This window comes from Nycticebus coucang, chromosome 2 (assembly GCF_027406575.1).
Source record: "Nycticebus coucang isolate mNycCou1 chromosome 2, mNycCou1.pri, whole genome shotgun sequence".
NCBI lineage: Eukaryota > Metazoa > Chordata > Mammalia > Primates > Lorisidae > Nycticebus > Nycticebus coucang.
Window position 1 is genome coordinate 115397445 of NC_069781.1, and position 12752 is coordinate 115410196.

Genomic DNA, 12752 nt, shown 5'->3' on the forward strand with positions numbered 1-12752 from the left:
GGGGGCCCTGGGGACGTCCGCCCCACCGGGGGCACCACTTCCCGCGTGCTTACTGGGTGAGGTCTGTGACGTGGCTCCTCCCTCGGAGGTGGCGGTGGGTTTGGTGGCAGGGGGGAGCGCCAGCCGAGACAGCCCCGGGGGCGGAGGCGCCAGCATCTGGGTGGAAAGGCAGTGGCTGGACATTTTGAGCTGACCACTTCCATTTAACTGGGGGGAACAGAGAGACACGTGGTTAAGGGGGCAGGGGCCCCCTCTGCCTTGAGCTGCTGGTGCCAGACGCCCCCAGCTCTGTCCACGGCGCAGCTGGGGTGGCCATGATGAGTTTGGTGGGTCTGAGAACGGCCAGAGGTGGGGGGAGGGGTCCCTGGAGATGCCTTCTAATTGACATCACCTGAGTCCCTGGCACTGATGGGGTCACACTCCCTATATCTATTCCTTAAGCCACCTGTATACCAACTCACCTTCTTTCCAAATGATGCCACCTCCTCCTAACTTCCTCTGGACATTCTTCCTAATTTCCTAGGAGTACACAGTGGTATGAGACCTTGCCCGAGGTTTCGAACTTTGTAAAGCTCTGAGTGCTAAAGTGTTCTGTGGAGACATGGTAGGAATTGGCCTGCATTGATCCTGGTGTGTTTTCCAGATGGTGTCTACCTGCCTGGAGCACCTCAAGCCCTTGTGCACAGGGTTTGCCGCAGCCGCTGGCCTGGGTCCCTCAGGGTACAATGTCACATGTGTGCCAGAAACCCTCATATTTGGAAGAGTCTGAATTCCAACCCCTGACAGCTGATGCCTAGTGCTATGCAGATGAAGGGACCTGGTACCTATTCTTCAAAACCATTTAAAATAGAAGTTGAATTTGAGCTTGTGGCCCTCAGGAGGTCACCTGCTGCTACCAGGACAGGCCTGTGCTCATCCTACTCACCGGTCCGGGCTGCTGGCTGGCCGGGTCGCAGGCCAATGAGACGAGATCTTTGAGCGGGTCCTGGGGGTTGAGATGAGGTGGGTATCGGATGGCCGTGTGGGGGAAGTAGGTGGATGCGGTCTGGGGCAAGATCGACGTTGTGGGGAAATGCAGGGCTGAGGACGGGTGGGGACTCCGGGCAATCCCTGTGGAAACAGTAGGAGGTGGCAGTCATTTGGGGGTCGTCTGCTCTAGGACCATGACATTGTGTGTCTGGGGGTGTGGGCCTGCCTCTTGGTGCATTTACTAACAACAACAACAACAAAAAAAACAAACAGCCTGACTACAGGCTGGGCCCAGATGTCATTTGGGCCCTGACTTGCAGTCACCTCATCAGGTTCTAGTATCATTCCTGTTTTCTTTTGTTTGTTTTTTGAGATGGGCTCTTACTCTGTCACCCAGACTAGAGCAAACTCCTGGGCTCAAGTTTTTCTATTTTTAGTAGAGATGGGGTCTCATTCTTGCTCAGGCTGGTCTCAAACTCCTGGCTTCAAGCAATCTACCACCTTGGCCTTCCAGAGTGTTAAGATTACAGGTGTGAGCCACTAAGCCTGGCCATGGTTTTTTTCCAAAGAGAAGATGACGTGTACCCCTCAGAGGAAACACACTGGCCTGAGGTCAAATAACAAGCAGGTGGCAGATCTGGGACTTGAACCCAAGCATCTGGCCTCATGCTCTACACTTTAAATTTGAGGTCAGCAAACTCTTTCCATAAAGAGCTGGAGAATGAATATTATTTAAAAAACCAAGATAAAATTCACCCAGCTAAAGTACCCAAATTACTAGTTTTCAGTATTTGCACAAAGCTGTGCAATCAATGCCACTAATTCTAGAACATTGTCATTGCCCCAAAAGAAAGCCTTTTCCCTATTAGCAGTCAACTCCCACCCTCTCCCCCAGCCCTGGCCAGGCAGTAAATACTTCTGGCTTTGTGGCCATTATGGTCTATATTTTACTCCTGCAGTGTAGCAGCCAGGCAGACACATGAACGGGTAGTCATGGCCATGTGTCAATTAAACTTCATTTATATGAATTGGGACCCATGGGCTGTAATTTGCTCACCCCTAGCTCAAATCACTCAATGTTTTGATTTGTGCCACCTCCCTGTGTACGTGTCTGTGCCTTTGTATGGAACTGAGTAATTAACTATTATAATGTGGGGTTAACAACCAATATCTAAGGCGTCCCATGATGCACACCTAATGACAACCTTGGGAGGTGAGGACATTTATTAGCCTCAGTTGACAGGTGAGCAAAGGGAGGGCCAAGCGTACAGTAACTGACTCAGCTCCAGACCTGAGGCTGCCCAGTATCTACATCTTTCTGTGACTATGACCAGTGGTCCATCTGTGGGTCTCTTGCATGTAACTTCATAGGGTCCCCTTGCCTATGGGGTTGTGACTGACTCCAGGCAGGCCCTGCCCTCAGTCTGAGCCTTGGCCATGTGGCCTATGAAGTAGGCAGAGGGGAGCAGCCTGATTCCTCATGGCTCAGCAGAGCCATGGCCTTGATGGCACCTTCCGATTCTGCCTGTCGGTCAGTGTCTGGGGTGGAATGCAGGCTTTGGCATCTTCTTATACAGAAGGGGAAACTGAGGCCCAAAGAGGCTGAGTTGCATCCATGGCAGGGATGCAGGGACCAGGCCCTGGGCACTTTCTATCATGGCAACCTCTCTCTCTCTCTCTCTCTATATATATATTTTTTTTTTTGCATGGCTAGAAGGCTACAGCAATAGGACTCGCAGTCAAACATCTGGTGGGACTTCCCTGGTCATATGATCAGAGGGCCTGCTGCCCTCCTTGCCTGGGGTTCTTGGAGCTCACCGCTGTGTACGGCGATGACGGGCCGGTGGTGCTGGGTGAAGCTGGAGAGGCGAGGAGAGTCCTGGGGGGATGGGCTGTTGAATGGTGACTTGTCCATCTCTGTCTTCTTCACTGGGGACGAGATGCCTGTGGAGGCAGTGGGATTAGCGAGTCACAGGCTGGTCACACCCCAGGGCTCCCGGATGTCCCAGAGAGCCAGCATCCAAAGGGTTAGCATCATCTCCCCTGTCTCATCTTCTACTAGAATACTTCAGAATCCCTTTTTTTTTTTGAGACATTCTCACTTTGTTGCCCTCGGTAGAGTGCTGTGCTGTCACAGCTCACAGCAACCTCAAACTCTTGGGCTCAAGTGATTCTCTTCCCTCAGCTTCCCAAGTAGCTGAGATTACAGAAGCCCGCCACAACACCTGGCTATTTTTAGAAATGCAGTCTCGCTCTGGCTCAGGCTAGTCTCAAACTCCTGAGCTCAGGCAATCCACCCATCTTGGCCTTCCAGAGTGCTAGGATTACAGGCGTGAGCCACCACATCCGGCCCCTTCTGCTAGAATACTGAAAGTGCCATGCTGGGAGCCCATTGCATGGAGGAACAAACTGAGGCTCAGGGCAGAGACAGGGGCTTCCCATGGTTGCACAACCAGCAGGATGAAGAGTGAGATGCCAATGAAGGCCTCTAGACCTCAAAGCTGCGCCCCTCACCTTCTCTCCTTCCAGAGAAATTGCATGGCTCAGGGCTGCCCCCCTTCTCTGGTAGGGATGGGTGCAAAGGTCAGGTTCAAAGCCTGGTTAGGCCCTGACCAGCTAAGTACATATGGACACCCACTAAGTGACTGGGGTTGTGTTCCTGAGGCCATGCCAGTGGGGAGGAATGAAGCCTTCCTCATGCTTCAAGGAGATACATCAGCCCTTGGTAATTCCTGCTGGCACCACTACACAGACAGGAGCCTCACTACCGCCCTTGGGAACCCAACAGCTTTGGCTCAGCTCCTTGCACCTCCTTCAGTGAATGAATAAATGAATGAATGAAGAACTGGATGCAAGGACTTAGGTGGGTACCCCCAAGGCTGCCCAACCACTGAAGGCTAGTTTCTCTCTCCCACTCGGAAAGCCCCAGGGTATGGGGCAGGCAGCCAGACTGGAGTTTAAACCCAGGAAGCTGTATGACCTGGGGGGAGGAGTAGGCAGCAGCAGCCACTTTTCCATAAAACACAAATCTCTCAAAATTCTAGACCTCACTGGGAGCTGTTTGGGGATGGCAACTGTGAGGACTAAGGATTTGCTCTGGTCTGTTCCTGCAGGAACAAGCCACTGCTGTCCAGGATCCTTGGACACAGGGACATTTTTCCAATGATGTCTTTGGTCCTAATTTTCTGAGGAAAAGTCAGCTGCCCTGAGGTATAATGAGGAACACTGTTATTGCAGGAGCTGCCACTGCTGCTGCTATTTGGGGTGAGCGGGGGGACTATGAGGACCCTTGACACTTGCATCCCCTACCTTGAAAATGAAGCTAGAACACAGGGGCCCCATGAGTAACATGTGAGGGATTTCCGGGAGTCTGGCTTGGACTTGTGACTATGGAGTCAGAGTGGCTGGGCCTTTCTGGGGGGTGCCTTGGCCTGTTCATCTGTAAAACAGGCATATGCTGACTTCACAGAGCCCCTAGCATGGGATGAGCACGCTCAAGGAGCCCCCAGCATTATCAGGCTGAAGACGGACCACCCAGTGCTGGGTGTGTGGAAAAACTAGCTGTTCTCAGCTCTCCTCTCCCCACCCCCTACCCTGCCAGCATCCTCTCCTGGGAAGCCTTTTCAAGTGAGAGCTAAGGATTAAATCTTACCTACACAAAATGTAGAGCCCTGGGCCCTGCCCCATTCCTGGAATTAGAATCTCAGGCAAGTGTGGCCTGGTAAGCCAGGTTTTTAGAAATGATTTTTATATTTTATAGATTTAGCTTCCCTCATGGCCCAATATCCAGGCCAGGGCACACTGTGAACCTTGGGGTTGATGGTTCTCTGGGGTAGGGCTGTCCTTGTGCTGAGCAGTATCCCTGCCTCTACCCACCTTGTGCCAGGAGCTCCACACCTTACCCTGTGACAACCAGAAATGTCCCATGTCCCCAGATGTTGCCCAGCATAACCAGAGGGCCAAATTGCTCAGCATGAGGACCCTCCTGTGAGGACATGGCCCTCCTCTCATGTGGTGTGCCTCCTGGGTGCCCCATGCAGAGCCTGAAGGAACTGGAGGCTGGCCTCTCAGGGTTTTCCTCTGCATTTCACAGACGCAGAAACTGAGGCCTGATGGGAGAATCATCCATCCAAGACAAAGTGCCAAGAAGAGATGGGGCTGATCCTGGAACTCCCCTCTCATTACCTGGGCTATGCTCCACTATCCCTCCCAGCCCTAAGTGAAAAAAGGTGTGGGAGAAGCCCTTGGCCTGTGTCACCCTGTATGATAGCCGTCTTGGTTGTGAGGCCTGTGTCCGCTGTGCAGGGGTAGAGGGCTATAGAAACAGCAAGAACAGAACACACGACAGCTGCGCCGAGGGTGCCCTCCTTCTGCCCCGTGCAGGTGGGTGGTCAGGCAAGGCCCCAGAGGAGGTACAAGGGGCAGGCAAAGGCCTGGAGGCTTGGAGGCTGGTGCATGGGGCCTAAGAGTTATGGCTGTGGGGGTCTTGCCTTGCATGGGGTTGGCACGAGCACCCTAGGCCTCTGTCCTTGCTGGGCACTGGCGTGTGGCTGCAGAGAGCTGGGGGGGCTAGCTGAGTGCTGCCCAGGAGAAATGCCTGGCCTGGGAACTGCAGAGGAGAGAAGAGCTGCTCTAATCAGCTTAACCCTGCTAATGAGTGGCTAATTGGGGGCTGTCTAGACAGGAAGCTGGAGCAGCTGGGCTGACAGGAGAAAGAGGAGGAAAAAGAGGAAGAGGAGGAGGAGAAGGAGGAGGAGCATCTTGGGAGTGTGGCCAGAAGCTAAGGGCAGTTTCGGGGTGGAGACCCTGCCCAGCTGGGGCCCTACTGTGAACCTAAGGGACTCTGCCCCAGTCTATTGGCCAGGTCTGTTCAGATTGGTCTCCCCTGGGACCTGAGTGGTTACAAAATGTTCACAGACCCCGGCTGTGTCTACAGGGGGAGGACCCAGGTGGTGGCAGCATTGGGCATAAACTCTAGGCTTTGTCCCTTCCTTGCCATGGGACCTCTGGGCCTTAGTTTCCCCAGGGGAAGCACAGACCCAGTGTTGCTGGGAAAAGGAATGTCAGTGAGTAGCTTAGCACATTGCAGGAGCCCCACAAAAGGCAGTGAGTGAGGTGGCCCGAGGAAGCCTCTGCAAAGGGGCCAACAGGCTCCATCAATAGGTTCCATGTCCTTGTGCATCTGCTTGCCGCTGTGGTGACCTGGTGCAGGAGATGTTGCCTCTCTAAGCCTCAGGGTTTTCCTTTCCTTTTTTTTTTTTTGAGACAAGGTCTCACTTTGTCGCTCTTGGTAGAGTGTCATGGCATTATTGCTCACAGCAACCTCAAACTCTTGGGCTCAAGCAATTCTCTTGTCTCAGCCTCCTGAGTAGCTGGGACTACAGGCACCCGCCACAACACCTGTGTATTTTTTAGAGACGGGGTCTCACACTTGCTCTGGCTGGTCTTGAACCAGTGAGCTCAGGCAATCCACCTGCCTTAGCTTCCCAGAGTGCTAGGATTACAGGTGTGAGCCACCACACCTGGCTTCTCAGGGTTTTCCTCTGCAAAACAAGGTACCTGTCTGTCTTCTTGGCAAAGATGTGTGGGACTAGAATAGATGGGAAGAGGCTCCTGGAGAGAGAAGGCAGCCCACCCCTGGGCTCCACAAGCAGATTCCAGAATTAGGGTCACACTCCTTCTCCTCTCTCCCTTTAGGTCCTTTGCATATACCAATGATCATTCACAGGGGGGATTTTGTCCTGAAGAGACATTTGGCAATGTCTGAGGGCATTTTTCATTTGTGACCACTGGGGGGTGCTCTTAGCATGAGGTGGGTGGGGCCACCGCTCAGCATCTACCGTGCCCAGGACAGATCCAGAACAATTATCTGCTCCAAGTGTCCACAGTCTAACTCCTGCAAATGCTCTTCCATCATCTCCCCTGGGGATTAATCTACTTAAGTCATCCAGATCGCAGGTTAGCTCTGACTTCAAAACAAACCCAACTCTCATGCCCCACGTGTATATTTTGTGCCCTGACCTGGGCCAAGGGTATAAGATTCTTCCAGTGTTTTTGTCCTCGTTCCTCCCAGAGGAGGTACCAGAGGAAACTGAGGTACAGAGAGGTTGAATAACTTGCCAAAAGTCACATAGCTGGAGATGCAGAGAAGCCACTGCCCAAGCACCTCACGGCTCTGTCTCCTTCATTCCCCTTCTCCAGGAAGTCCTCCCTTTTCTTGCCAGGCTGTATTGAGGTCCTCCTACATTTCCCTTAAAGTCCTCTGTGCTTCCTCCTCTGGGCTGTAATGACCTAGACACAATCCATCTCCCCAAGTAGGCTGCCAGTCCCTAGCAGGCAAGGACAGGGGTGGGATGGCTCATGTCTGGGTCCCCAAGGCCTCAAGTAGGGCCAGCACACAGTAGGGGTTTACACTGATGGGACTCTCGGAAAGAAGGGATTGTGCAACACCTGAAGTAACCAAGTGGAAGCTGGAGGGGGGGACACACCTCTGACATTTCCTTCTAGCTCTGGTATGTGATTCCCTATCACACCAGAATGTAGTAGGTTTTTTATCTTTGTCCTGCCCCGCTGCTGCATCTTTCTCCACTGGGGGTATTGAGAGGGAGTACCAAAACAGGAAGGTGAGACTGAACCTCAGTGGCTGTAATGCTCCTTCTCTTAAAATTTGTTTTTCTGGGTGGGGCCTGCCCCATATACCGAGGGTGGTGTGTTCGAACCTGGCCCTGGCCAAAATGCAACAAAAAATAGCCAGGCGTTGTGGCGGGCGTCTGTAGTCCCAGCTACTCGGGAGGCTGAGGCAGAGTATCGCCTAAGCCCAGGAGTTGGAGGTTGCTGTGAGCTGTAATGCCACGGCACTCTACCGAGGGTGACAAAGTGAGACTCTGTCTCAAAAAAAATTTTTTTTTTCTTTTTTGTGCTTTATGAATTGAAAGCTAGGTTCTTTATTTTTGACTGTTCTCCTTTTCTTTCTTTTTTTTTTTTTTTTGGTAGAGACAGAGTCTTACTTTAGTGCCCTCGGTAGAGTGCCGTGGCGTCACACGGCTCACAGCAACCTCCAGCTCTTGGGCTTATGTGATTCTCTTGCCTCAGCCTCCCGAGCAGCTAGGACTACAGGCGCCCGCCACAATGCCCAGCTATTTTTTTGTTGTTGCAGTTTGGCCGGGGCTGGGTTTGAACCCACCACCCTCGGCATATGGGGCTGGCGCCCTACTCACTGAGCCACAGGCGCCGCCCCTGTTCTCCTTTTCTAATAGACTCAAAGTTATTTTTCTTCTTGGAGAGCTTTGGCTATATCCCATGAGCCATCTTTCAGCTCTAAATAGTATGTAATTTTTTTTTTTTTTAGACAGAGCCTCAAGCCGTCACCCCAGGTAGAGAGCTGTGACATCACAGCTCACAGCAACCTCCAACTCCTGGGCTCAAGCAATTCTCCTGCCTCCGCCTCCCAAGTAGCTGGGATTACAGGCGCCTGCCACAATGCCTGGCTATTTTTTGGTTGCAGCCATTCATTGTTGTTTGGCGGGCCCAGGCTGGATTCGAACCCTCCAGCTCAGGTGTGTGTGGCTGGCGCCTTAGCCACTTGAGCCACAGGCGCCGAACCACAGTATGCAATTTTTATTTTGACAGCCTCTTCAATTACAGAGTTAATGAGAAGGGCTTTTAAGATTCTAATCTCTCCTCTCCCCTTCTTCCTCAGTAACAAAACCCTTGACTGTGAGTTGGACATGATTGTCCAGAATAAGACTACATTTCTCAGCACCCTTTGCAGCCAAACATGGCCAATGACTAGCTCCTGGGTACAGAAATAAGCAGAAGTAGATGCCACTTCTGAGAATTCTTCTTCTTCTTTTTTAGAGACAGAGTCTCATTATGTCGCCCTCGGTGAGTGCCATGGTGTCACAGCTCACAGCAACCTCCAGATCTTGGGCTTAGGCGATTCTCTTGTCTCAGCCTCCAGAGTAGCTGGGACTACAGGCGCCTGCCACAAAGCACTGCTTTTTTTTTCTTTTCCATTGCAGTTTGGCCAGGGCTGGGTTTGGACCCACCATTCTTGGTATATGGGGCTGGCGCCCTACTCACTGAGCCACAGGCACAGCCCCTGAGAATTATTCTTAAAGGGAGAGGGTGTGACCAGACTTGAGCCTTCTTTCTTGTTGGTTGGAATGCAGATATGATGGCTGGATCTTCAGCAGTCAGTTTGGATCACAAAGTGGAAATGAAAACCACACTCAGTGGAGCATCAGGCAGGGGCCTAAGTCTCTTGCACCACACTTGCCAAGGCTGGAAATTTATCTGTGAGAGAAATACACTGTTCCTTTGGGGTTTCTGTCTCTCACAGAAAAAGTAAGCTTACAGAATAGAGGGTCTTAATGGAAACAAATCTGACTGAGACAGCTAACACACAGTGACAGAACCATAGAGACACTATGGTCCATAAATTAGAACCTAATAAATAGAGACAGGTCTTTTGAGAGATATGGATCCTTCAGAGATGAACCTGCTCTGGGAGTCCACATTGTCGAAGAAGGAGGCTCTTGAGGAGCTGACATTTCACAACCAGATGCATTAGAGACTGAATCAAAGAGATGAGAATTTTATAAAGACATGGACAATGCACTCTCCAGTTTCCTGGGCATTTTTCATGAGCTAGATGGTTGCTCCTCCTTTATCCCCCAAAGAATTATTGTTCTCATCATTTTCATTTTGGAGATAAAGAAACTGAGGCTCAGAGAAATTAAATTACCTGCACAAGGTTACACAGCTAGTCAGTGGCCAACCTAGGACTCAAACCCAGGTCTCTCTGATGCCTGAAAATCCTACAGGAATGGTATATTGTACAGACAGATCTTTTTTTTTTGCAGTTTTTGGCCAGGGCTGGGTTTGAACCCGCCACCTCCACCATATGGGGCTGGCACCCTACTCCTTTGAGCCACAGGTGCCTTCCGTACAGACAGATCTTTATAAGAAAGTGTGTCCTATGGATACAGAGACACTAGAGCCAAGAGGAGGGGAAATGAAAACTCTTATGTTTACTGGGTGCTTCTTGCAAAAATGTATTTTATGCACGAGACATATTAATTCACTTAAATCCTCACAACCCTATAAAAGGGTTGTACTGCAGATATTAACACTTCTATTTTATAGAAGTGGAAACTGAGACTCAGACAGGTAGGGTCACTAGGAAGCTACAAAGGCTGGTCTATGTACCCAGGCAGGTGGGCTCCAGAGTTCACGCTTGTAACTAGCTAGCATGCAACAGAAAAAAGATCCTATGTTTCCTTACAGAGGGCTATTAAGAAAACTAAATAAAAAAGAAGGGAAAAGAAAAAAAGCTGCTGACTGTAAAGAACAGGAAACTATGAGAAGATATTCTGGAGAGGACCCCATGAAGACAGATCAACAGGATAAAAATCTCCCTAGAAAAAGACGCCATGGGAATAGAGACAATATGGAAAAACAAAACTAGACTCATATAGAGGAAAATCCCAAGGAGATGGGAACCTCGTAAAAAAGGAATTACAAGAGGAACCCCAGGGAGAATGGATCCTATATCCAAAGACCTTCTAGCGGTGAAAAGTACAAATAGGGACCCTGCAGATGAGGGATGCTATAGCAGACCCCAGGAGGAAGCACCCTGTTTCTCTGAACTGCTACTGAGTCAATGCCGCAGCTCAGGAACCCCCGCAGAGATGAGGGCTTAACAGGTGGAGGGTGGTAAAGTCAGGCAGCGGACAGACTTCGCCCTTCCTTGTATGAGAAGAAACAAAGAACCCTGGGAAGGTGAGCCCTAACTTTACTTCCAGCAAAGCGCAGCTACGACTACAATTCCCAGGAGGCCCCGCGGCTCCAGGCCGACTTCCTGTCCTCCGGCGCCCGCGAAGCGCCTGCCGGAATGCGTAGTCCTTACCACGGCAACCCCCGAACCGGAAGTTCGCTGCGCCCCGGTCGCCAGCCCTACCTCCTTCCATGTCCTCTGTCCAGTTGCGGCTGCTACTCGTGGGAGAGCTGGGTGACGTGTAGTAATCGCCGCCGGGGCTCGTGTCCACGTCTTCCTCCATCGAGCCGGATTTGTGCCGCTTGCTCCTGAGGTGAGAGGGAAGAAGCTGGTTACCATGGAGACGCGGGGGCGGAGATGCAAGGAGGAGGCTGCCTTTGACAATTTCCGGCGGGTTTTAAGGGGCGGAGTGAGGTGCTATCGCGAGACCTCAAGGGAACCGCAGATGCTCTGTCAGTAATTTTTTTTTTTTTTTTTTTTTTTTGAGACAGTCTCACTTTGTTGCCCTTGGTAGAGTGCTGTCGCGTCACAGCTCACAGCAACCTCCAACTCCTGGGCTTAAGCGATTCTCTTGCCTTAGCCTCCCGAGTAGCTGGGACTACAGGCTCTCGCCACAACGCCCGGCTATTTTTTGGTTGCAGTTTGGCCGGGGCGGGGTGTGAACCCGCCACTTTCGGTATATAGGGCCCGCGCCCTACCCACTGAGCCACAGGCGCGGCCCATTATTATTATTATCTTTTTTTTTTTTTGAGACTGAGTCTCACTTTATCGCCCCGAGTAGAGTGCCATGGCGTCATAGCTCATAGCAACCTCAAACTCAAAAACTGTTAGGCTCAAGTGATCCTCTTGCCTCAGCTTCCCGAGTAGCTGGGACTACAGGCGTCCGCCACAGAGCTATTTTTTCTTTCTTTCTTTCTAATTCTTCTTTTTTTTTTTTTGTAGAGACAGAGTCTCACTTTATCCCTTCGGTAGAGTGCCGTGACGTCTCAGTTGACAGTAACTTCCAACTCCTCGGCTTAGTTGATTCTCTTGCCTCAGCCTCCCGAGTAGCTGAGATTACAGGCACCCGCCACAACGCCCGGCTATTTTTTTGTTGCAGTTTGGCTGGGGCCAGGTTTGAACCCGCCACCCTAGGTATATGGGGCCGGTACCCCACGGAATTATTTTTAGGAGACCAGGTTTCGCTCTTGCTCAGGCTGGTCTTGAACTCCTGAGCTCAAGCAAGCCACCCACAGTGGCCTCCCAGAGTGCTAGGATTACAGGCTGGAGCCATTGCATCTGGCCTCTGGCTGTTCTTGATTGACACTTATTCAGACCTGCCCCTTCCTTGGAAGGAATACTCGGGGCTAGATGGGGAGTTGGGCTAAGTGGAGGTCAAACACCCAGATAGCAGGGTGGAGGCCAAAAAACACCCTGGCTGCCTGACTATTCAGTTGGCTTACTGTAATCCTCAGAACAACCTAGTAGGATTATTATCCCATTTTATGGATGGGAAAACTGAGGCACACACAATATGACCAGCTCACTGCTATAGCCTATCTCGGCAAAAACTGTCTGCATCATGTGTGTGAGGGGAGGCGGTGCGTGTGTCCCAAGGTAGGCTGTCAGGGATAGGTAAAGAGGCACTTGGAGCTGGGTTTTGAAGGATGAGTAAGTTTCCCAGACCAGGTGAAAAGTGTAACAGGTATTGCAGAGAGAAGAACGAGCCAGCTGAGGCCAGAGGGTGGTGGGTTGGTGGGTGGTGTCATGAAATGCCCAGAGATTGGGACCTGGGCACATACCCGCTGGAGGAGGTGCTGGGTAGCGTTCTTCTCATGCCAGTGCTGGCTGGATTCAGGTCGTATGCTAGGTGCCCTTGCAGCTCCCCCAGGGAAAAATTAGGTCCTGTTCCGGTTACCACAGGTGCTGCAGAAGGCACAAAAGGAGAATGAAGAAGGGAGCAGGGCCCAGGGCTGTGGTTTGTCCTAGAGGGGTGGAGAAAGCCATCATGGCAGTCCAAAGAGGG

The 12752-nt window shown here is 51.5% G+C and overlaps 1 protein-coding gene across 6 annotated transcripts in view; it reads right to left on the minus strand.

The window, feature by feature from the left end:
• Positions 1–12752, minus strand: part of NFIC (nuclear factor I C) — an 80387-nt gene that overhangs the window by 12584 nt on the left and 55051 nt on the right. For 3 of the 6 annotated variants that reach the window (XM_053580343.1, XM_053580336.1, XM_053580329.1), the window contains exons 5-9: positions 12529–12652; positions 10931–11055; positions 2788–2913; positions 926–1110; positions 54–207 (exon numbers count right to left, since the gene is read on the minus strand). In XM_053580343.1, the coding sequence (XP_053436318.1) occupies positions 54–207; positions 926–1110; positions 2788–2913; positions 10931–11055; positions 12529–12652 (714 nt within the window). Of the gene's footprint in view, positions 1–53; positions 208–408; positions 520–925; positions 1111–2787; positions 2914–10930; positions 11056–12528; positions 12653–12752 lie in introns of those variants that run through there. The other 3 variants (XM_053580364.1, XM_053580359.1, XM_053580349.1) reach the window with 2 other exon arrangements.